At 41.6% G+C, this 25,583-nt stretch overlaps 1 protein-coding gene across 1 annotated transcript in view; it reads left to right on the top strand.

Annotated features, from left to right (window-relative positions):
• Nucleotides 1-4,087: 4,087 nt before the first annotated feature.
• Nucleotides 4,088-25,583, top strand: part of LOC142203106 (leucine-rich repeat-containing protein 49-like) — a 115,544-nt gene continuing 94,048 nt past the window's right edge. Inside the window, exons 1-6 of the mRNA XM_075273599.1 lie at nucleotides 4,088-4,275; nucleotides 5,530-5,592; nucleotides 8,453-8,540; nucleotides 12,046-12,276; nucleotides 22,644-22,755; nucleotides 23,814-24,017. Of these exons, the coding sequence (XP_075129700.1) occupies nucleotides 4,237-4,275; nucleotides 5,530-5,592; nucleotides 8,453-8,540; nucleotides 12,046-12,276; nucleotides 22,644-22,755; nucleotides 23,814-24,017 (737 nt within the window). The 5' untranslated portion in view covers nucleotides 4,088-4,236. The remainder of the gene's footprint in view (nucleotides 4,276-5,529; nucleotides 5,593-8,452; nucleotides 8,541-12,045; nucleotides 12,277-22,643; nucleotides 22,756-23,813; nucleotides 24,018-25,583) is intronic.

Genomic DNA, 25,583 nt, shown 5'->3' with positions numbered 1-25,583 from the left:
AACAGGCCACATTACATGTTAACATAGGAACCCTTCTTTAAGATGTTTTTGATTGAAATAAATGCTTTTCATTTAAGTAAATGGGACATTTTAATGCTGCAAATTCAACAACTGATCATTTTCAATTCTTTAAAACATATAAAATATTTAGAAACTCTGTTGTGCATAATAATTTGGAACACTGGATTTTTTATTTTTTTTATATATATATTTCTGAAAAAAGTTATCACTGGGAGGTTTTTCCAACAAAATTTGATTTATAATTAGGGTTGAGCCGATCTTGAGATTTCAGGATCGTTTTTAAAATCCGATTTCCGATCATTTTCCATTCGAACCCGATCCCAATGCAAGTCAATGGGATTTTTTAAATAATCGGAGATCGGATTTTAAAAATGATCCTATTCACTACACAGCATGGAGTCCAAAAATTGAACGCTTTAATTTTTAGACTCCACGCTGTGTAGTGATTAAAAAATCCCCCAGCTACTTAAGTCTCCCCTACTGTCCACTTACCTGCACAAAAGCGCTGCTGCTGTCGATCCACGCTGCACTTGCTCCTCTACTTTTTACTGCGCATGTCTGCAGACCACCATATGTACCCCCGCCTCCCAGGCTAGTGTTACTGATGCTGAGAATAGGCGGGGCTTGTTATGGCTTAGGTGAGTGTGGGCGGGTACAGATCTGTGAAGGTAAGTGGACTTGTCTATCAACTCTTCTGCTTCGTCCCTGCTTTATCGTATACTCAGCTCTGCTACATGTGAGATGTAGATCTCAGATGTAGCAGAGCTGATGAGTATACGGTAAAGCAGGGATCAGGAAGAAGAGTAGATAAACAAGTCAATGTACAATAATGCAGATGTAGCAGAGTCGAGGATATGGCACAGCAGAGAGGAAACAGAAGAGTAGATACCATCTACTCTTCTGTTTCCTCCCTGCTATGCCGTAGGAATGAATGGACGCAGGCGGCATGCAGGGGGTTAAGTGGCCGGATGCCGGCACAGGCTTTGTGCCGGCGGCATCCATTCATTCCTAACATTGTTAGCGTTTCCTACAATGCCTGGCCAGTAGCAAAGCATTATGGGAAATAGCCTCCAACCTCGATCCTGCATAAAAAGATCAGGATCAGAATTCCGATCGTGATCGTGAAATTTACTTGATCGCTGATCAGAATCTGATCTTTTCCGATCCCTCAACCCTAGTTATAATGCTTGAAGATTTGAATATTATACTGACTTATTTGCATTGACCATTTAGGAAAATCAGAGAAGAATACAGTTTGCATAATTTGAAACTACTAGAAGTCATTCTGTAGACCGACTCTAAGGCAAGAGCTACATGGTAACTTTGTCCGCCACTCCGGTTGCATGTTTAAAGAGGACATGCTGTTATGTAGAAAATGTTAAATGATACATGCCATTCCATTCTTGCTGTTTCCTTGAACAGTATTGTGTTTTCTATTTAAAATCTGTCCACCCGTTCAAAAGATATGGCCCCTAGAAGATTATATGTAAACTAGCCCTGATTGTACATGTGGACGGGAACCTATTTTCTCATAGAAAAACATAAGGTTACCGCCCACTTGGAGAATTAGAGCTATAACCTTCTAGTGGTCACATATTTAGAATTGGTGGATGGATATTAAAAAGATTGACATTTATAGATTGCTGTGACTCCTGCACTAAGGCTAGGGCTATATGGCGACTTTGGATGCGACTCCCGGCATGTGACCCTTTGACTCCTTTTGCTAATGTTACTGTGGCTTTAGTGTGCCGCAACTTCAAGTCGCAAAAATTTCAAACAGTGTTCAACACAGTCACTAGGGGTGACAATGAGGCTCCACTCAATGGGGGTTAGTTATCATATGCCTATTTTTTGGCCATACCTTTCACAGGTGAGCTTTTTTTTTTTAGACTAGTTTTACTGTGGTGCTCTTTTATGATGTCTGCATATTTCCTTGTTAAATTATGTGCACATTAGTTAGTTTAGATGCGCCTTTTTAGACCATGTGCTCTTTGCCCCTTTTTTGGTCAATGAGGTGTAATTGCCCCTTTCTATTGCATTCTAACCTGCCGGGCTCTTTTACGTTGCCCATGGAATGAATTATATTTGTGCCTCATAAATACAGCACAAAAAGGCTCTTCGTTTTGGCTACATCCCCTTTTCTCGTTAAAAGCAAAAGTTGTGAAACAAGTATTACAGTATGAAAAAACAAACAAGCAAATGCTTCATAAATTAAGCATAGAGCAGAGAAAGACCTCAAAAAGGCCCACTATATGCCAAAAAAGGCGCAAGTAGCTTCATAAATGTGCCCATTGACTTTAGTCAACAAGAGTTACAGACTTTAGGATCACACATGCATTTGGGTTTCTGTTTTTTGAGACCACTTCGGGATCCAAAAAACAAAAACCCAATCCGCTTAAAAAGCAGTTACCTGCCGCGCCACATAGACTATAATGGGGTTCGTCTACTTTCTGCCAGAAAAATCCTACATTTTTCAAACGGAATTATGGACGAAATCTCCAAACGGCGATCAAATGCAGATGTGAACCTAGCCTAAGTCACTGTGTAGCTCTAGTCTAATGCATACCTCCCAACCGTCCCGATTTCCGTGGGACATTCACGATTACGGTGACATGTCCCGCGGTCCCGGTTGGAGGGAGGTATGTCCTGATTTCAACTCAGATCTGCGTCCAGAGGACGCAGATCTGAGTTGAACACATATGCGGCTGAAGCAAGGAGCTGTCACAGTTCAGCTCCTTGCTTCGCCGCTGAACGACGCCTACTGGCTGTGTAAACGCGATGTGATGACGTCACATCGCGTCTACAACTGTGCGCGAGAGAGAGAGCGGCGAGGGAACGAGGAGAAGGTAAGTGTAATGTGTACACTGAGGTGGAACGTGAAACTGGGGGCAGATGAAGGAGAGGACGGCATGACACTGGGGGCAGAGAGTTGGAGACATGAATCTGGGGGCAGAGATGGAGGGGCATGAATCTGGGGCCAGAGATGTGGAGACATGTATCTGGGGGCAGAGATGGAGGGGACATGAATCTGGGGGCAGAGATGGAGGGGGGGCATGAATCTGTGGGCAGAGATGGAGGGGACATGAATCTGGGGGCAGAGATGTGGGGACATGAATCTGGGGGCAGAGATGGAGGGGGGGCATGAATCTGGGGGCAGAGATGGAGGGGACATGAATCTGGGGGCAGAGATGTGGGGACATGAATCTGGGGGCAGAGATGGGGGGACATGAATCTGGGGGCAGAGATGGGGGGACATGAATCTGGGGACAGAGATGGAGGGGGGGACATGAATCTAGGCAGAGATGGAGGGGGAACATGAAACTGGGGGCAGATGAAGGGTGTATATGAAACTGGGGGCAGAGATGGAGGGGGGACATATAATTTACGGGTGACTGTAGGAGGATTATACTGTGTGCGGGCACATGAAAAATTGCACATTTTGTCCCTCTTTCGGTTCTTCAAAAGTTGGGAAGTATGCTAATGTAAGCGAATGGAGTTGCACTGCGACCTGAGAGCGCTCGGACTGCGACTTGGAGCTTCAAAAAAAAAAAAAAAACCATTGAACCCAATTTGATTCTTTTTGCAACTGGAAGTCGTGTTCACCTCATTCCCTGGGCTGTAATGTGACTCCATTCAAATACATTTGTGAAAGGGTGACAAGGTGATCTTTCATCATGTGACAAACAGCTGCCATGGAGCCCTAGCTTAAAGGGACAGTACAGCATTATCACAGGCTCCAACACTAGGCGCTGCATATAGCCAGGACAGATAAGGTAGTCAGACAAACCATTACAACACCCAAGCCCTTTGGTGACATGGCCGATAACCCTGGACCTCAGAGTTTTCGCGGCGCATTCCTTCATTAACCAGCGAGCTCAAGACTCGTTCTGAAGAAGAGCAGCACACATCTCCGCCGCACACTGCCCTGACGCGCATGCGCCGATATAGTTTGTAGCAACATTACGTTACCATGGAGGCCGACAAGCGGCGGAGTTATTGGCGTTCAGCGTGTAGGGAACGGGGAGGGGCGGGCGGTTTCCGTGGAAACAGCGAGCGCCACCTGACAGAGATGTGGAAGAGCCCATCTTCGTATTGTGTGTGAGGGGTTATACCATTGCCATTCATCAGTAAAGGGGGGCACATTCAGTAATTCTATGTCATTATTACCCGCCTTTACCCTGATTCCTGCTAGCCATGTACTACCGGGGATAAAACATGCTGCCTAGCAAATACCGAGGGCGGCTGGTGTCTAATGTGAGTAACTGGCTTTGTGTTTAATGCCTGTGTGTGCCTGCCCATGTAGTCAAGCCCACCAGCTACATGTCTGTCTGTCTGTCTTCTTCATGTGTGACTAAACCAATGTACTGTATGTTCTGTATCACTGGTGAAGCAGCAATGGCTGTACCCTACACTATAAAGGCAAGTGCTGTGTAATGCCTGCCAATGGTGGCAGAATGGTATGGTATGGAGAAGCATCTATTCATTGTTCTTAATGGTAAACTGTGTGCTATATGCTGCCACATGGTATGGGGGACTCCGTGGCACGATATATAATGCTATGTAATGTGAAATATGATGAAACCTATGGTACCTGTCAGTGGTGGCAGACCATTGGCAGCAACATCAAAATGTGACCAAATGTGCCCCCTGGCGCCCACTGCTTTTTATCCACCCCTGCCCCTGCTTAGGGCTTCCTTCAGCCTCCAGTAGACGCCACACATTAGGTCCTGATGAGTAAGTAGATCTCAGCTGCAATAGTTAATGGATAGAAGTCACTGTGGGGGCCTGTATAGGAGGCAACTACTTTATGGGGCGAGTAAAGGGGGCTAATGAACAATATACCTGGGGGGGCGGGGGTCATTAAAGGGGGCTTGCTATGGGGTCTGTTTTTTCCTAGGTATGTTCCTCGCTGCCAGCGATTGCATAAGATGATACAGAACATGCATGCACCTATACATTGTTGGGGACACTCGTAGAAGACTATTTCAGTTGTACTCAGAATGCAAAAGCCTCAGCCCTCTCTAATATGCTTAATCCCCTCCGTGTATTTTATTAATAGATTAGCAAATTCAGGGCATCGCACATTATTGGGGAACCATTAGGCCATTGCCATACTTGGGTTTTGCAGTCTAAATAATTTATGGCCTATCCTTTGGATAGGTCACGAATTAAAGATCGTTGGCGGCCTGACAATTGGGCCCCTTGCGAATCAACAATTTGGCTAGGTTGCAGTGTTCAAGTGAGCACAGTGTTTGCTGTATAGCGGCTGTGCTTGATATCGCAACGTAGCCCATTAAATTGAATAGGACTGAACTGCGATCAGGCTATGTGACTAATGAACATGCCATCAGGAAATGCTGCTACTACTTCAGATAGTTATGGGGGTTGCAGGTGTTAGGATCTTCCATAAAAGTTCCGAAATACCCATTTTAATGAATTACAAACTATAAGATATCTTTGTGTGATATCTTGTAATTATCAATAATAGAAATATTCTCCCTTCTGCAGGTAAATAACTGTGGCCTTCATTTGGTTTTACAAGCTACCCCTGTAACAGATAAAAATAAACAGGTAAAGCCAGCTCATATTGCTATAATATTTGTTTCTTTGTAATCCATGTATTTTTTTTATAGTGTTTCATATAGCTTTTACAAATTGAGAAACAAAATACAAACAAGAACATCAAAAAAAACCCTCTGAGACAGATGCTTGCCTTATGTTATAGGAAAACCTCCCAACTCCCTGGATAAATGCGCCATCACCAGAAACCTAATACCCATGTCTTTTGTAATGTGTGTGTATATATAAATGCAGGCAATCCAGTCCCCCTATGAAGTTGAAATTCCATGGTCACACTGCTTTTACAGAATGTTTATGTAGCACCATTGATTCCATGGCGCCTAAGGGGGCGTTCACACTACCGTCGGTGTCCGACATGTAGTGTCCGCTCCTAGTGTCCGCTCAAAATCTGTCACGGACACTAGGAGCGGACACTAGATGTGTCCGTGACACCTGTCATTCACTTGAATGGGCATCGGGTGCGTTCTTTTGCACTCCGTGCCCGTCCTTCCCTGTCCGCAAGAGAAGATGTCCGACTTCTCAAGTGGACAGAGGAACCCCGCTTGAGAAGTCGGGCCTTGGAGCCTTTATTAGACTCTTGGCTTCTGTAGGAGCAGGAAGGCTCTCGCTGCAAAAGAAAAGGAACTGGGTTGGTTGGGCCAGCCCTGGGAGGCTAAGTTTAAAGGGGATATTCAACTCTCAAAAATTATCTGCAAATACATCCACAGCAGTGATAAATACTCTACACTCCCTTGTGCAGCCTTTGCTTAGTTTTATTTTCCTTTGCTGCTTCTTGCATCACAGTTATGTACATGCAGTGAATGTGTGGACAAACTACATTTCCCATGATCCGTCTGCCTGCTCTCCCTTCTCCACTCTTCTCTGCAATGACATCAAAGGTAATAAATCACTCTCAAATCTGAAGTCATATGCTGCTGTGATGTTTTGTTTGCAAGCCAAATCTCCCCCCCCCCTTTGTGAGCAGCAAACACAGAGAGTGAGAGCTGGCTGATGAATCATGGGAAATGTAGGTTGTCCCCGGAATCATTTACATGTAAATAACATTGATGTAAGGAGAAGCAAGTAAAGTCAATCAAAGGCTGCACAAGGGGACAGTGAGTGTTTGGCACTGCTGTGGCTATATGAAGATAATTTTTGGAAGCTGGATAACCCCTTTAACTTTAGGTGGGCATCACAAACAGCAATGCCTGTGGACACTGCATACGCTTATCGCGGGCATTATCTATGGGTCTCTGCTGTGCAATACAGCGGTGACACAGTGGCTATAGCAGCCTCTCTGCTTCAGGGTGGCCCCATCTCTAGAGACCTAGCATCCACCGTACTGTTGTGGTGGATATTGGGAAGGGGTTAAAATTTGAATCCAGTGGACAAAAGTCATTTGTGCAGGACACAATGGGACAGAATTACTAATGAAAATATAGCAGAATTGTGGAGCAATCTGTGTCTTGAAAATGGTGTATGTTGCTTACAGCGCACTTATTAAAGAGGACCTTTCATCAAATCGGGCACATGCAGTTTTATATACTGCTGGAAAGCTGACAGTGCGCTGAATTCAGTGCACTGTCAGCTTTCCCGATCCGTGCCTAGTGTAAAGCGCTATCGGTCCCGGGACCGTAGCGCTTTAGTGTCAGAAGGGTGTTTCTAACACTTAGCCAGGGATGTCCTTCTGCCTCACGGCGCCTATCGCGCTGTGCTGTGGAGCGGGGAGGAACTCCCCCCTCCCGCTCCTGATAATACTTGTCTATGGACGAGCTGTGTGAGCAGAGGGAGGGGGCGTTCCTCCCCGCTCCACAGCACAGCGTGATTGGCGCCGCGAGGCAGAAGGACGTCCCTGGCTAACTGTCAGAAACGCCCTTCTGACACTAAAGTGCTACGGTCCCGGGACCGATAGCGCTTTACACCGGGCACAGATTGGGATCAAGCCCATTTGCATATCAATTTCCACAGTAATTAACCTTTTTAAAGGCTATTTATGCATATCTTTAGCTCATAACACGTAAATCTAGTGATAGAGCCCCTTTAAGACTGCCTAGTTTATGTTTACATTGTCTGAGTACTAGACAGTATTACACTAGGTTCATAATAGCATTGAATGTCCATTCTTCCGGTCCATTGGATAATATATGCTTTTTTTTAAGGTTGTGTCCCATTTTCTGTGTTTCAGGCACAATTTACCAACCAGTGCAAACAGCTGCAATTTTATTTGTTCAATTTAGGCTAAGGCTGCAAGGCAACTCTGGCCACAAATCCCATCGTGTGACCAAAGATCACCCTGTCACTCTTCCACTAATGCAAGTGTGACCCCCGAGGGTGCTGCAATTGTGACTTTTAGTATTAAGCACTTCTGGATGTTCCTTTTCTGTGTCTAGACAACAGTGACATCACCCTCGGGGTTGCAGTACTGCACTATTTACTTACATTAGTGAAAGAGTTGCAGGGTGATGCAGCGATCTTTGCCTGTGTGAGAGGAGTTGTGGCCACTGTTGGTGGGTAACCCTAGACTAAAGGTTAATGTGCATTTTAAAAAAAATGAATGGCGCTATATGGGAACTGCTGAATGCCACTTTCCTGCATATGCAAACCTTTACCCCTCATTTCCAAAATCAGGATTTGCGCATTATGAATAAGTGTCATGGAGGATTAGTGTGATCTTTTTATATAGGAGTTGAGTTTTTGTCTGGTATTTCTTAAAATAAGCACTTCCTAACATCATGTAAATGTGACCAATTTATTTTACAGCACCAAAAAACATACAGTGCGGTAAAAAGAGTGCTCAACAGCTGGAATAAAAGTAAGCTAATGTGTGGCTGACTACATGTGGTTTTAATATAAACTCTTCTGTGTTTTGTAGTTTGACTTCAGGTTAAGTAAGGATACTGTTCCTCTCCACAACAAGCATTCGCAACATGACCTGGAAAAGAACATTACAGGAAGGCAAGGTATAAAGAACTGTGAACTGATAAAACTGCTGGCAATAATAGATCAATACATATCTATATCCAGTGTTGGCCAAAAGTATTGGCACCCCTGCAATTCTGTCAGATAATACTCATTGTCTTCCAGAAAATGATTGCAAGCACAAACTCTTTGGTATTAATATCTTCATTTATTTTGCTTGCAATGAAAAAAACCCAAAAGAGAATGAAAAAAAAAAGGCAAATCATTGATCATTTTACACAAAACTCCAAAAATGGGCCAGACATAAGTATTGGCACTCTCAGCCTAATACTTGGTAGCACAACCTTTAGACAAAATAACTGTGAACAACCGCTTCCGGTAACCATCAATGAGTTTCTTACAATGCTCTGCTGGAATTTTAGACCATTCTTCTTTGGCAAACTGCTCCAGGTCCTTGAGATGTGAAGGGGGCCTTCTCCAAACTGCCATTTTGAGATCTCTCCACAGGTGTTCTATGGGATTCAGGTCTGGACTCATTGCTGACCACTTTAGAAGTCTCCAGTGCTTTCTCTCAAACCATTTTCTAGTGCTTTTTGAAGTGTGTTTTGGGTCATTGTCCTGCTGGAAGACCCATGACCTCTGAGGGAGACCCAGCTTTCTCACACTGGGCCCTACGTTATGCTGCAAAATTTGTTGGTAGTCTTCAGACTTCATAATGCCATGCACATGGTCAAGCAGTCCAGTGCCAGAGGCAGCAAACCCAAAACATCAGGGAACCTCCGCCATGTTTGACTGTAGGGACCATGTTCTTTTCTTTGAAGGCCTCTTTTTTTCCTGTAAACTCTATGTTGATGCCTTTTCCCAAAAAGCTCTACTTTTGTCTCATCTGACCAGAGAACATTCTTCCAAAACGTTTTTGGCTTTCTCAGGTAAGTTTTGGCAAACTCCAGCCTGGCTTTTTTATGTCTCTGGGTAAGAAGTGGGGTCTTCCTGGGTATCTTACCATGCAGTCCATTTTCATTCAGACGCCGACGGATAGTACGGGGTGACACTGTTGTACCCTCAGACTACAGGGAAGCTTGAACTTGTTTGGATGTTAGTTGAGGTTCTTTATCCACCATTCGCACAGTCTTGCGTTGAAATCTCTCGTCAATTTTTCTTTTCCGTCCACATCTAGGGAGGTTAGCCACAGTGCCATGGGCTTTAAACTTCTTGATGACACTTGTGAGGAAGCCTTGAGATTGCTCATGCTTCTTCACAATTTTGCTTCTCAAGCCCTCAGACAGTTCTTTGGTCTTCTTTCTTTTCTCCATGCTCAATGTGGTACACACAAGGACACAGGACAGAGGTTGAGCCAACTTTAATCCATTTCAACTGGCTGCAAGTGTGATTTAGTTATTGCCACCGCCTGTTAGGTGCCTCAGGTAAGTAACAGGTGCTGTTAATTACACAAATTAAAGAAGCATCACATGATTTTTCAAACAGTGCCAATACTTTTGTCCACCCCCTTTTTTGTTTGGTGTGGAATTATATCCAATTTGGCTTTCTGACCATTCTTTTTGAGGTTTTCCATTGAAGACAAATTAAATGAAGATAATAATACCAAAGAATTTGTGATTGAGTATTATCTGACAGAATTGCAGAGGTGCTAATACTTTTGGCCAACACTGTAAGCTTGATGGAGAAGTTTAATGTTTGTGACTTCTGTTTCTTTAGAAACTAAGATCATGAAATATTAAGACTTTTTACTAGATAAAATGTACACTACAATTCTCAAACTGCTCCCTCTAGATCAGGGATAGGGAACCTTTGGCTCTCCAGCTGCTGTGAAACTACAACTCCTAACATGCTCCTTTCACTTCCATGGGAGTTCCAAGAACAGCAGAGCAAGTATGCATGCTGGGAGTTGTAGTTTTGCAACAGCTGGGCAGCCGTACGTTCCCTACCCCTGCTCTAGATGTTCCTGAATCTCAAAATGTCGATCCACACCTGTGCATTTAAAGGGTTTTCTTTTCATATTCCAGAACGCTCTTACACTGCTTTATAGTGGTATAAGAAGCTAGTTATTCACTTCTGGGCTTACCACTGGCGTAACTATAGTAGTCACCTCTGTGTCTTGGGCCTTTCTGTCAGAAAGAAGAAAATTTACCATTTAATGCCAAAAGTAACTGTTGGCAAGCTTATAGTCAAGGAGCAATTCTGTGGAGGAAGGCTATGGTGCAAAATGGAGCAAGTTACTGCATGGGGGATATTGACAGGAGGTGGCAATGATGAGAAACATTTGTCCATAGATATATTGTGAACAAATCTCTATGGAACTCGAGGCCCAGATAGAAAACGAAAATGTGAATGTTAAAATGTACAGAGGGAAAGTGTGTGTGTGTGTGTGTGTGTGTGTGTGTGTGTGTGTGTGGGGGCGGTGTGGCAGTATGGGGGGGGGGGAGTTGGCAGACTTGTGAGGAGAAATTGTGCAGGGGGCTCAAACTGAGCTTTTGCTTCAGAGCCCACCAGCCCCTTTTTCCGTTCCTGAGAAGTAAACCAGTTGCATGCTCCTAAATTAAACCAAAGTGTCACCTGTGTCTTCTAGGTTGCAGTTCCTCTGCAACATACTAGTTCAATATATTGCAGGTAAAGTTAAGAGATTGTTTCATATTTTGTATCATGACTTAAGAACTTCAGCTTACACATCTGCCGCATGCACAGTGTGTAAAAGCCATTGAACTTTTATTTACAAACAAGTTAGATTACCACTTTTTTCCATTCTAATAGCGGGTTATTGAAGAACAATCCATTATTTTACCACAAGTTGTGTAGAGTTAAAATTTATTTATTTATTTTTAATTGTAAAGTTGATGTCAATTTATTTTTAGGTGTTTCTCTTCTGTACTTCTGTTGCATGCAGTTTATACTTTCCTGTTTTGTCAGATGTAACTAGTCATCTGATCTTTTACAGAAGAGCTCACAAGAACTCTTAGTTTATGTCCACATAAGATGTATACACAATAGTTGCAGTGGACCTGCCAAATACTATTTCACTGTGTTGTACAGTAAAACATTAAACTGGTTGAAAACGAAGTAAAACTTGCCCACATGATGCAAAATAAAGACACAGCACAACTTGAGCTGTGGTTTATGTCAGTTTATTCTGTGATATTTCATTACATCTTTCAACCTTGTGAAAGCAACAGCATACCCTTAAGAATTCTTCCACAACAAAATACTCCAATTTGGTTGATTTTTACCAAGGCAAAATTTCAAGCAATGTTAAAGATGATTTTACCTACACAAAGGTGGTGAGGAGGAGTTTAAAAAGGATCAATGGTGATTTATAGGAGGACCCCGTAAATTATATCAGGATAGGAATAAGTAAGCGCATCTGTATTAAACTCAAAAATATTATCTCATAGGAGCAGTTTCTGTATTCCACTGGTTTATCCTAAGCGTACTCTTTGTATAGTTAATTTTATAGATGAACATATTGTATAATTGTACAGTTTTCTCACGACTTGCACTCTGCTTACTATAATGTTTTTGTTTTTCTTCTAGATGGAAGAAATTCAAGTCCCCTAAGTAGGAATAAGCAGCCATATATCCCTTTAACGTCTAATGTCACTGAAGTTTTTGGCTCTGCTTCAAGATATGGCAGGGACCCTGTGTCACTAGGAGCATTTGGAGAGCTTCCAAGTCAAATAGCCAAGAAAAGCAGATCTAGATCCGTCCCCCATTGTGGCAGTCCTAATAACAATGAGGATGTGCATCAGTCTAAAGGCAAGTCAAGTGTATAGTCAGAAGAACATGGTGCTTATTGAGAACAGTAGGAAGGGATCTGAAGGGTATTTCCTTAGCAAAAGGTCTAAACCTAAAATCTAGCTTAAACAATCTTAAAGAGGACCTTTCATCAGATCGGGCACAGGCAGTTTTATATACTGCTGGAAAGCTGACAGTGCGCTGAATTCAGCGCACTGTCAGCTTTCCCGATCTGTGCCCGGTGTAAAGCGCTATCGGTCCCGGTATCGTAGCGCTTTAGTGTCAGAAGGGCGTTTCTGACAGTTAGCCAGGGACGCACTTCTGCCCAGGAACGCCCCCTCCCTCTGCTCACACAGCTCGTCCATAGACGAGTGTTATCAGGAGGGGAGGAGGCGTTCCTCCCCAGTCTTAGAGCACAGCGCGATAGGCGCTGCTGGGCAGAAGGGCGTCCCTGGCTAAATGTCAGAAACGCCCTTCTGACTGTAAAGCACTACTTTACCGGGACCGATAGCACTTTACACCGAGCACAGATTGGGAAAGCCGATAGTGCGCTGAATTCAGCGCACTGTCAGCTTTCCAGCAGTATATAAAACTGCATGTGCCCGAACTGATGAAAGGTCCTCTTTAACAATTTGCGCCCTGGGTCTCCGTTATGCAGGTTCCCGTTTCCTGCCCGAAACTGGACAGGAGACAGAAACCTGCAGTCAGTTTTCAAACCCATTCATTTGAATGGGTTTGAAAAGTGTCTGGCCGTGAGCGCCGGTGAGCGTTTTGTGCTCTCCGCGGCAAAACAGTTTTTTGTTTTTTTTTTAATTGGACACAAAGTCAGACATGCAGAACTTTGTGTCTGGTTAAAAAAAACAAAACAAAACAGGTTTTGCCACGGAGAGCACAAAACGTTCACCGGCGCTCACGGCCGGACACGGTCTGACAGGTTTCCATCTTCTGTCTGCAGAAGACGGAAACCTGAAAACGGAAATCAAGCGCTGGTATGAGGTAAGAAAGGCTTTTTTGTGTTAAGAAAAATATACTATGCTCTAGGGCTGGGTGATTAATTGAAAAAGTTATTGGTTATTACTATATACACAGGGTCCTATTTGCATTTCTATTTGCAAGGTTTTAAAAAAGGGCATGACCTAAATAATCGCCATTGCAATGTACCATCACTTGGCTAGATGTTAGGTGCACAGAAAAGCCCTCTCACAGCCATATTACTAGAATAAGGAATTTCCGGCACTGACACAGCACCTGTTTTTCTGGACATTCCACTTGGCTTCCATTCTATCCTTCTCCGTTTCACTACATCCCATGTACTGAGGAAGGTCCATGGGACCGAAACATTTATGGATGTAATAGAATTCACCACTGTTTTGGAAATCTACTTTGAGTGCCAGAAATTTCTTATTCTAAATAATCGCCAATAATTATAATCGAGGTAAAATTCATGATTAATCGGGATTTATATTCAGGTCATCATCCAGCTCTACTATGCAGTTCAGATGAGTAAAATGACACAATACTACATTTCATATACCACTTAACTTAAAACATGCTTGACGTTTGATAGGTCTGTATTTAACACTTTGCTTGTAACGTATGTACAGCTGTGATAAAAAGATTCTTTAACAAATGTAAGTATAAGCTAACATTAGAGAATGCTTATCTAATGAGTAATAAAAAACAGGTATAGTTACAGATAAATATGACTGAAGACGTTGTGAATCAATGCATTATATTATATATACATCATAGACTGTAACAGTACAAGAAAGCACTGTAGGGCTGAGCATTACTACAAAAGGAATATTTTTATTCTTGAAATTCTTTGAAATCTTTTTGAAACATCTCAAACATGACGTAAGCTTTTCTGTAAAAAAAAAAATAAAAATAAAAAAAAAAATAAAAAATGCTTTTTTGTCTACAAAACAAGACAGGTTTTTTTTTTTATCTTTACAAACGAAACCGTGCAGTGCATATACAGTGCTGTGAACAATACCTGCCACATCCTGATGCATATTGCACATTTGTCACACTGAATGGTTTGTTTAACCCCTTAGCGACCCTTGACGTAACTGTACGTCATGGGTCGCATGGGGATGTATGGAGCGAGCTCACACGCTGAGCTCGCTCCATACACGGCAGATGCCGGCTGTATAATACAGCCAGGACCTGCCACTAACAGCAGCGGTCGGTGCCCGAGCCGATCGCTGCTGTTAACCCTTTACACACTGCGGTCAAACGTGACCGCAGTGTGTAAACGGCGCCGGCGGCATGGGCGCCGCCATGTTTCGCCGATCGCCACCCTCCTGAACGTCACAAGAGGGCGGTGATCGGTTGCTATGACAGCCGGAAGCCTATTGAAGGCTTCCAGGCTTGTCTCTGCACTAGATCTATTAGACGATGCCAGAGGCATCGTCTAATAGAAGTGCTGCGATTTTCCTATTCACTGCAATACTGTAGTATTGCAGTGAATAGTATGAGCGATCAGACTCCCTAGGTTTCAAGGTACCTAAGGGGTCTGATCATAAATGTAACAGAAGAAAAAAAAAAGTTTTTAAAAGTATTAAAAAAATAAAAAAAATATAAAAGTTCAAATCACCCCCCTTTCCCTAGATCAGCTATAAAAGTAATTAAAGAACATTAAACATAAACATATTAGGTATCCCTGCGCTCCAAAATGCCTGAACTATTAGAATATTAAAACATTTATCCCGTACTGCGAACGGCGTAGCGGCAAAAAAAATAAAAACAGCCAAAAAGCGTTTTTTTCAACACTTTGCCTCCTATAAAAAATTGAATAAAAAGTGATCAAACCATCGGATCTTTCCCCAAATGGTATCAATAGAAACGTCATCTTGTCCCGCATAAAAGACACCACAACCAGCTCCATACATGTGTTAAATATCTTGTATTTGCCGGTGAGACTTGTATCCACTGTTAAATATCCGTACCTAGCCTTGAAATTGTGGGATAGACTTGTGTCACGTGTTGAAGGCCTTATCCACGATAGGAAGAAGTCAGCTTGTTATAAAACAGTGTAGAGGTTTATTAATATGTTGAAGGAAAACACAGGAACAGGGAAAATGTCCAAATAACACAAATATCAGTCAATTGTCAATAGCTTACATCTTCAGAGAAGTTAAATCATCTGGATATCTTGTAGTTACAGCTTGGTTCATGCTTGTCATCTGGTTGGTGGACTTGGGATATTCACGACATCTTGTCCAGGATGACAGAGAGGGATGGCAGACAGACCTGCCATAGATTCCCCATGGATCCCCCTCATGGATGACGACGACGACGTGTGTGTCTGTCACTCATTTATATTCATGAGAGTGGGTGTTACCTTCCATGTTACAGCTATGTAGGGAGATTTCTAAAATGGTGTACTCTAACCGCACCCATGTACCCAAAATACAACAGATATGATGTCAGTAGAGTGTTAACCCCATGTCTGCTAGAGAATATTGTAAATATATAATATTTAACAACATGGAAATTTGAAAAAGTTACAGGTGTTAGAACATGATGACACAAATTTTTTTTTCTATTTTGCAAAGTTTATCATTTTTTTAAAAGTATCAAAAAATTTCAAATACTATATAAATTTGGTATCACCGCGTTTGTACTGACACGTAGAACACAGGTAACATGTCATTTGTACCAAACAGTGAATGCTGTAAAAATTAAACCCATAAGAAAATGGCGCAAATGCATTTTTTCTCCAATTGCGCCTCATTCTGAATTTTTTTCCAGCTTCCCAGTACATTGCACAGCATATTGAATGGTGCCATTACAAAGTACAATTTGTCCCGCAAACAATAAGCTATCATGTGACTCTGTGAACTGAAAAATGAAAAAGTTATGGCTCTTGAAATGTGAGGCGGGAAAAACGAAAATGTGAAACCAAAAAATGGCCTGGTCCTTAAGGGGTTAAACAAATATTAGACAAAGAAAACTGCGTAAACACATAGCAGAGATTTTGGACTAATACTAAATTCTCTAGGAGAAGTGAGAGCCATGTTTAAAAGGAACTGCATCTATTTGGTGGAATGTTTTATTAAAACGGATCTGTCATTTAAAGCAAGTTTTTTTTTTTGTTTTTTTTTAAATGTGTGGTTTAATATTTAATGTCATCATCTATACTAAAGGAAACTGTCAATCTCTAAGTGCAGTCCAATCTGCAGACAGCCCTCAATGACTCGCTGTGCATACTGAGATATGTCAGTCATTGAGACTGTCTCCATGACTAGATGACTGTTTCTAAGCATAGGAAGGACAAAAATCTAAATGAATAAAATATACGTTATACTAAATCTAAACATGGGTAAAGGAACACTAAAACACCAAGCACTCCTCCTTTCCTTTTGGTTCTGTTTTATCAGTAAGTGAAAGGGGAGCCGGAAGGTCAGGAAATGGAGAGGAGTCTGAAGCGAACAATTGCCTCATTTCCACTTCATTTTCCAACATGTGAGTCAATAGTTCCCTACAAGTAAAGTCCTCCCTCTCCATAACTAAAAGCATTACTTATCTGGGCATGGGGATATTACCTGGGGGTGCACTATAAGCTATGTGATGAGACAATTATCTGTGTGTGTGTGGGAGGGGCACTATTAACGCTCAATTACTGTGTTAGTGCGCCCCCCCCCACACACACACACACATGGTAATGCTGTTACGCTTAGAGGCACTATCATTTCAATAGTGGTTTCCCCCCAACACACACACAGCTGGTGTGCCAATGCAGCTCTCACCCTCTGCATCACTGCTTTGTGAATACGATATAATATTATACAGTGCACTGGAGGAGGCACACCCAAGGGCACCCCTAACACTTTGGGGAGGAGGGGGGGGGGGGAGTTGTGCAGGCCGCAGCATGGGGGCAGACAGTAGTGTAGCTTGGCCCACCTGACCTGCTTGCCAGCGCTGCCCCCTCAGGGACTCTGTCACCTGAGTTGAGATTTTCATCTTATTTAATGAAGATGTGGTCCTGTTGGCTCTTTTCTAGGATTCCGTGCTGAAATTTTTTTTTTTTTTTTTTTTTTAACATACTGTAGTTTTCTATGTCTTTTGTTGTGCATCATCATAGTGCAGCAAATTATCTGATTCAAGTTGAAAAAATAATACATATTAAAGCTTTTGATTATTATCGTTAATACATTTTATAGTATACTTTATAATTTATAATATGACCAGCCGCAATAGTAATGTATAGAATCTCCCACAAAATAGTGGAAAAAAAAAAAAACTTAAAAAAAATAATAATAAAAAAAATAAAGTAAATAAAAGTTCTAAATCTTCTTTCCCTAGAATACATATAAAAGTTGAAAATGACTGTGAAACACAAACACATTACGTATCTCTGTGTCTGAAAGTGCCCGGTTTACTGAATATAGGGTACCTGCAGTGCTCCTGTTCCATCGGGAAGGGGTTAATAGGAGCACTGCAGGTACCCTATATTCAGCCAGGCTGAATTCTAAGTGGGGGAGAAAAATCCCAGTCCTCAAGCTCAGGGAAGGGGCAGACAGACAACCAAAACAACCCCTCCCCCTTCCCCATCACCCAGCAACTACTGCACCCAAAAACTGACCATTTTAATTTTTGAAGTTTTCCAGTAGCTGCTGCATTTCCCTCCTTCGGCTTATACACTAGTCAATAAGTTTTCCCAGTTTTTTTGTGGTAAAATTAGGGGCCTCGGCTTATATTCGGGTCGGCTTATACTCGAGTATATACGGTATGCCCCATGTGCTCACAGACTAAAAACAGAAAATAGATTGCAAACAAAAGAATGTATTGGTACATACCATAGATTTAAATAGTAAAAGAAATGAGTAATCCTTCATAACTGGTTGCTCCACCTTTGACAACAATACTGGCAACCAACCATTTTATTTAAACAGTCTTTTATATCTCGGTGAGCTCATACCTTGAAGATCTGCTTTATGACATATTTCTAGGATATTGTACAAGAAATAGTTTGAGTCACATTTAGTCACTTGTGTGGAGGAGGAGTGTGATTGATGGCTGCAGATATAGCTCCGTCCCTGCTAATGCATTTCAAGTATCAGGTGAAAACAGCGTGAAATAATTTTACAAAGTCACAAGAATGTGAAGGAAATTACAACCTTTGTTAGAAATCTATACATGCATCTACTGAAATGTTGTTCTACAATAAATCACATACTTATTTCTCCTCCTCTCTCATACATCAGTAAAAAAAAAAAAACTAATCAGAAAGGTAATATGGACAGCAAATAAAATTATGGTAATGTGTCCAAACAGTAAGGGCAGGCTTGATAATTGTCCATTCTTTGTGACCTTCAGTATTATCATTATGTGTGGGTAGTCAGTGATTGAGAACCTTTTCAAGAGGAGATGCTGATCCGCTCAGTGGGAATACAGCTATTGTTCTGTCCCAGAGTGGCATGGGTGCTAGAGAGCTCTTTGGCACTTCCTCTTCTGTCCTGAAGAAGTTCTCAAGCTTCTTTGCAAATAATTGTCAGCCTTAAAGGGGTTGTCCCGGATCTGATATTATTTGAAACTGATAACCTATTCTTTATCAAATCTGTTAGACATCAGCTGATCACCCAAACTGATCAGCTGATGCTACTGCCAGACGTCATATACAAAGTATACGGTCAGAAGCAGCCTTGTTCCTGTTCAATTAAATGGGAGTAGGGCTGCTGTTCCCTTTGTCCACCACTACAGTCTACGGATCTTCTTAGTATATGTCTATACTAGTATACATACAGTAGTATACGGCTGCCACACCAACTGATTGGTTTTGGATAAGTAATCAGTGTCAATTATCTTCAGATCCTGGACAACTCCTTTAAACAAGAGAAATCTTGACTTTGTAATAAAAACAGTGAGGCAGATTTACCAATAATGTCTAAGGTTAGAGATTTGCATGTGGGGAGATTTATCATAAGGGGAATTTTTTGCTGGAGTCTGTGGTGTAATTTGGGTAAATTTTATCAAATATCACACAATCATTAAAGGGGTTGTCCCACGTCGCATACTCACCCGTCTTCGTTCCTCTAAAATCTTCTGTCTTCCGGCTTTGTTTCTTCATTGGTGGGCGGGGTCACATATGCAGACCATAATACAGACCTGACACCCTGCGGGTCTGTATTAGCATTGTGAAGGCTAGACTGGTGTATGAGCTTGCACGCAGGGCCGGCGGCATCTCGCCGCTTGGCTTTGCATATGTGACCCCGGAGCGGAACAGCATCGCTTCTGCCGCTGCTGTCTTCATGCAGGGCAGAAGCATAGCGATGTGCCTGTGCCGGCGTCTAACAGTCCCCAGCATCCGCCTATTACAGCGGATGCCGGGGAGTTAGATGCCGGCACAGGTGAAGCCAGCAACATCGCTATGCTTCTGCCCTGCATGACGACAGCAGCGGCAGAAGCGATGCTGTTATTCCGCTCCTCCGCCCCCCCCCCCCCGCCCCAGAATAGCAGCATTGCTTCTGCCGCTGCTGTCGTCATGCAGGGCAGAAGCATAGCGATGTTGCTGGCTTCACCTGTCCCCCAAAGGGTAAACTACCCCCCCCTCCAGGCTCGCTCCCGTGTACTTAGCCCCTCCTCCCTCCCCCCTGAGAGCAGGCTGACACATCACTTGACTCAGGAGCAGCTAGGTCAGGGCTGTGGCCACAAAAAAATGAATAAAGTGAGATAGTGGCCAAACAAAGCAGTTTTGCTGAAGCATTGTATTTAGGAAAAGTCTTACATTCACATTAATAAGCATTATAGATAGGATCCTTGTAACGGGACAACCCCTTTAAGAAAATTAGACTCCTATCTAACAGTTCTGTCCTTCTCTTTTCAACACTGTATGCCACCCAACAATTGTGTAATGCGGCGTTCACACTTGCTTCTGTTGTTTGCCTAGGGGTTTCCATCGTAATCCCTGGAGAAACTGCATAGGGGATGGCTTGCTAGCGGTCTGTTTTAAAGTCAATTCATTTGAATGGGTTCTTAAGGCAAACTGCCAGTGTTTGTATGCAATCTTTGCAGGTGAAACCGTCTTTTCTTTTTTTTTTTTTTTTTTTTTTTTTTGCATGAACACAAAGTCAGACATGCAGGACTTTGTGTCCGTGCAAAAAAAACCCACAAAACAGTTTTGCTTTAAAAACAGAGTGGGTTTTACAACTGACCATCGGCAAACCATTCCCTATGCAGTTTTTCTGGGGATTACGATGGAAACCCCAGGCAGACAGCAGGCACAAGTGTGAATGCCCCTACTTTTTATTGATAATTCTAGAATACAGACAGCTAGACAAGCTAACCACACTCCCTTCCCTGCCCACTTTTCAAAAGTGGAGTTGGTGGTGTAAAAATGCAAAATTAACTTTTTTTTTTTTTTTTTCCACAAATGAGCTCAAAAAGTCAAAAATATCTACTTTTTAGACTTTTGGAGTTTGTTTGAATTCTCTACTCCCTCCCTACCATCACGTGTGTCTCCACTCTAAAAATGTGCCAGATTTATTTAGGGGCTTTTCACTTTTGTTTTTTTTAACAAACGGTTGCTAAAAATGGATGCCAATAGATACCGTCTGTTTTACATAATGTCAATTTGTCTTGCAATAAAAATAAATGATTTGTGTTTTTATGCTTTGAGTGTATGTAAACATTTGCATTTCTTTTCATCCATTTTTTTTAGCATCCATTTTTAAAACTGATCTGTTAAACAGAGGATCAAAACATGGCCCCTTAGACTGTCTGATCTTCAGTCTGCACCACACATTTGTTGTTACAATAGCTCATGATAGGGACATATGGATCCCTCCGTATGTTGTAGAGGTCCTAATTAGATAATTAATTAACAGGCCTAGATGGACTGCAGCCATCTTTCTTTTAGGCCTGGAGAACTGATTAAGACACAAGATGATGGTGTATCAAAAGAGTTCTGATTTTATTGTAAGAAAAAGGTAGTTTAAATACATTACAGACAAAGAGCTGGCTTGGCTATTCTAATCAGTACAACATGATTGGTTATAGAGATATAAGACAAGCCTGGCACATGGCTATTGGCTGAGGCTCATTATAATCTGCATCTCATTATAGCTTTCCACACTGGGATGGACTTTCCCATGAAACAAAGAAGGATTCAAAATACTTATGTGTGAGCTAACATCCCAGACTATGTCTATATGTATATATCATGGCAAAAGAGATAAGATGACACGTTCCATAGACTCTGTGTCTATACACACTCTAAGTGACCTTCATATACCATAAAATATGACAGAGTGCCCAGATACCATAAGATTAATACTTTTGTTGGTTATGTGTCCATACATCATGTAAAGGAGATAAGAGATATACAAAGTCAGCTGCATCTTCTCAAAATGAGGCCCTTGAGAGATAATGATTAGCAACCTATGCATTAACGTTCATTATCACATTCCTTAAAGTCTAACAAGGGATCTCCTTGACTTAAGCAGAAAAATACATACTTATACAGTTTATATGTGAAAGAGTACAAGATGGCTGCCAAAATACAAAGATGGAGGACTTAACTCTAACACTCAGATTTACTAGAAGTTAGACCATATAAGTTTAGGTAGTCTGTGAATAAGCTTATTTATCACAGTGGCTAATGCGTGGTAAATTTGACATAACTTTAAAATGTGTAGTCTAACTTTATACCTTTCATGCCTTTCATTTGGCTTATTTTGATCCAGAATGTTATGACACATTTTTGGCTGCATTTAAGTCACTCCCCCTTTTTCTAAGATGTCACACTCAACATGTCTATGCGCTGAGATGCACCAAAGATGTATCACATTTAGGCCAATGTCTAGTTTTAAATACAATGTTACTTCCTAAGCCACACCCCTTTCCCACAAAACCACACCCCTTGTGAGGTGACTTGCAAAAAGTAGCTGGAACAAATAATAGATGTGGTGCACAGCATGTATACCAGGTTGTATGGCACAGAATCTTGGCACGTTTTCATGTGTAGTTATGCCCAATTGCTTCCATTTTATTTTTCTAAATGTATTAAAGAATTGTAAATACTATATGTTTTTTGTATTGTGCTGCCAGGGCTACACCCAGGAACATGTACTAGAACATACTTGTAAAAGATCTGTTCTTCTCATATAGTTGAATGCATTATATTACATTATTTATTAAGAATGCAAAGTAACGAAAGTGAAACATCTGTATGTATCCCTCAGTGTAGCTATGGCAACCAGAATGAAATTGTGGAAATTGGCGTATAATAGAAATAAGATTTCTATTACAAACTTCATTTTTCATGTCATAACAAAGCAGCTTTTTTTTCTTTGTGTTGAAATGTTCACTTTGCTGGCACCTATTTGTATTCAGACCTGCTGTATTCATACCTGCATTCATATTCATACCTGTTATTTCCCTTTCTTTTACAGTAAACCACTTTCACTGTTTGAAAACCCTTTCAAGATCAGAACTGGGATATTCCGTTGTGCATCGTACCGCAGAGGAGAAAGCAGTCAGCCCAGACAAACTTAACTTAGAAAGGTCAGACCCCTGCACATGCTAACCATGCATAGGAGATGGGTGTCCTTATAGTAGGTTATACAGCTCTTTGTAGTAATGGGACATATATATGGTGTAACAGTTTTACATTATATAAAGCTGCTCAATGCTTTCTTCTTAACATATATAACCATGATACAGGCCATATGTTGCCTGTTTAGTGCCAAGACTACGTACCAAAAATTGAAGAAAAACATTTACTTGTCTCTGAAACTTCGAGCGGATATCTAAGTATTAGTTTTCATGATGTAGAAGATGCTAGTCTGGAAATTAGTTTAGAGAGAAATAAAAAATATCTGTGCCAGCCATTAAGATACCTCTTTTATTTTACTATACCCGCTGTATTTATGTGGGCACAAGCTGTGCAAATAGTTTAGTAATTGTTATAACTTTTTAGACTATTTTAAATGCTTGGCTGTTGTGCAGAAGAGGATCAGATAGTCTGAATCTCTGTTGTAATATTTTTTGAGCCCCCCCCTTCCCCCAGAAATTCATCACTTACATTTGTCGATAGATGATAAATATAATTAAGAGGAAAACCCTTCCATGTGGATTTTGTTACTAATTTTACTCTCTATATTGAAATGGCTTCAAATCCATTGTAAATGTAGAAGAAAGCTGACAAGATGCCTTCAAATCCTTTTCTGCTTTGTGTGGATAGGGTTTGTGCAAAACTCTTTTCTTATATATTGTAGTTAGTTTTTGGTGCTAAATATACACAAAAAATGCACAAAATAGACTATGTATAAACATGGACCCAAAGCGGTTTTCCCCTCTGGGACACTTATGGCATATTGTCCTCTGAGACCTGCATCTGTCTTGAGCACAGTAGTTCCTTGACCTCCCCCCTCAGGACTGCAAAGAGGTGGTCACCCATACATGTATCTTTCTATTGACTTTATTGGGAGCTCTGAAAACAGCCATGTAAGGAGACTACCTAACTGTGCTGGCCCAATATAGTAGGGATAGAAAGTAAGTGAACCAAATATAAGTACTAAATGCATTACAATTAAAATATATTTTCTTTTTCATTTTTAAAGGCAAAACTTCACAGTCTTCCCTATAATAGAAGGTGAAGAACAGCTTCGACTGTTATATTTACAACATAACTTTATAACAAGAATACAGAACATCTCAAGCCTTCAGCGTCTAATATTTATAGATCTCTATGATAACCAGATAGAAGAAATAAGCGGCCTTTCTTCTTTGAGATCTTTACGTGTGCTGATGCTTGGAAAAAACAGGTATGTGTTTACCATCTATCACTTATAGGAATAACAAATAGCGTGTCCATTTACTTTAGCTCTATAGGGGAATTTGCTCACTGTAGACATGTATACTGTATTGTTTAGCCACTGTGGGGCGCTAGATTTTATAGCACAAGCATTGTGGGCAGCATGGTGACTCAGTGGTTAGGGCTGTTGCATGCAATTCAGAGATCCTGAATTAGAATCTGACCAGGGGCTACATCTATATTAAGTATGTATGATCTCTGCATGTTTGCATGGGTACTCCAGGTATTATGATGTTCTCCCACACAGTGCCACACTCCCTGACCCCCTTTTGATGATTGGGAAAAGCTCTCTCCCTCCCTTCCCCACACTGAATCTATCAGATCACTACCAGGCAGGAGAGCGGAAGCTACATATTCCAGATTGCAGCTAGCAGGCCATGGTCCCAATGTGGATGGCAGTCCCCAGGTACCCCTGCCTTCTGGCCTTTCATAATTGCAGCAGTCAGGTGGAATACTCCTGTCCCAACTGCTGCCTTCATAGCCTTAATACAGTACAATAGTGGCAGCAGTATCATTAAACGTTCTACCTGCCTGTACAAGACACATTACTCTGATTTCCAATCCCTGCTGTTATTGTAATGTATTAGTGCGTAAAGGACAGCAGCCAGGAGATGTTGTAAGAGAACTGTCCGTTCTGTGTGGGGGCAATCATGAGTATTATATTGTGTGGTGTGCACTAATGCACATTAGTGCCCACTACCCGGTATAATGTCCCATTGGTTCTCTCTGCAGAGTGTAATGCTCCTTTCGTGCCCCCCATTCTGTATAATGCTCCATTAGTGCTCGCCACAGAGTATAATGCCCCATTATACTGTGTAGAGGCACCAATAAGACAACCTACCATGTGGAGGCCACAAATGGGACTTTTTTTGTATGTCTCCCTTATGAACAGCAGGAGCAGACTGTTAGCCAATAACTTGCTTTATCTTTCCTAGTTAGTGACATTGACCCATATACTCCACTTGTCTTTTGGTGAAGGTCGAATTAACATGAAATATGTTTCTTGCCTAAATCTGGGGTGTGTCTTCTAGTCTGATACATCTTACTGTCTGAAAAAAATATGGTATGTGTGTGTGCAGTGAGCTCAAAGAATTGCTTGGATACTGTCACAATAAGTCAGGAAAATTCAGTGCTGGTCCCCCTCCCACAGCAGACACCATAACAGTTGTGTGTCCTGTAGTACCATAGGTATGCCACTGATGGACATGATCAGGGGTGAACCTAGTCTATAATGGAACAAGGATGCTTAGCTCAAGGATATGTAGTGTCAATGAGACATACTTCAGTTTGTAGTAAACTTTCCCTTATCCATAACCTTTCACAGGTGTAGCATTTATACTATACTGCTGTAACTAACTGAAGTCTGCATGTCGTTGTGTTCTACTATCATTGTGCAAACCAAGCATTATGCTGTATTAATCACAAGGTAGACATGGTTTTGTAAACTATAATGCTTAGAGACCTTTATAATTATTAAGGGAATTTCTATTTGCATTGCTGGTAGCCATTCAGCTGG

This window comes from Leptodactylus fuscus, chromosome 5 (assembly GCF_031893055.1).
Source record: "Leptodactylus fuscus isolate aLepFus1 chromosome 5, aLepFus1.hap2, whole genome shotgun sequence".
Classification (NCBI taxonomy): Eukaryota; Metazoa; Chordata; class Amphibia; order Anura; family Leptodactylidae; genus Leptodactylus; species Leptodactylus fuscus.
Note: the sequence above shows the minus strand (reverse complement) of the source record. Positions and strands in the feature narration are given on the sequence as shown.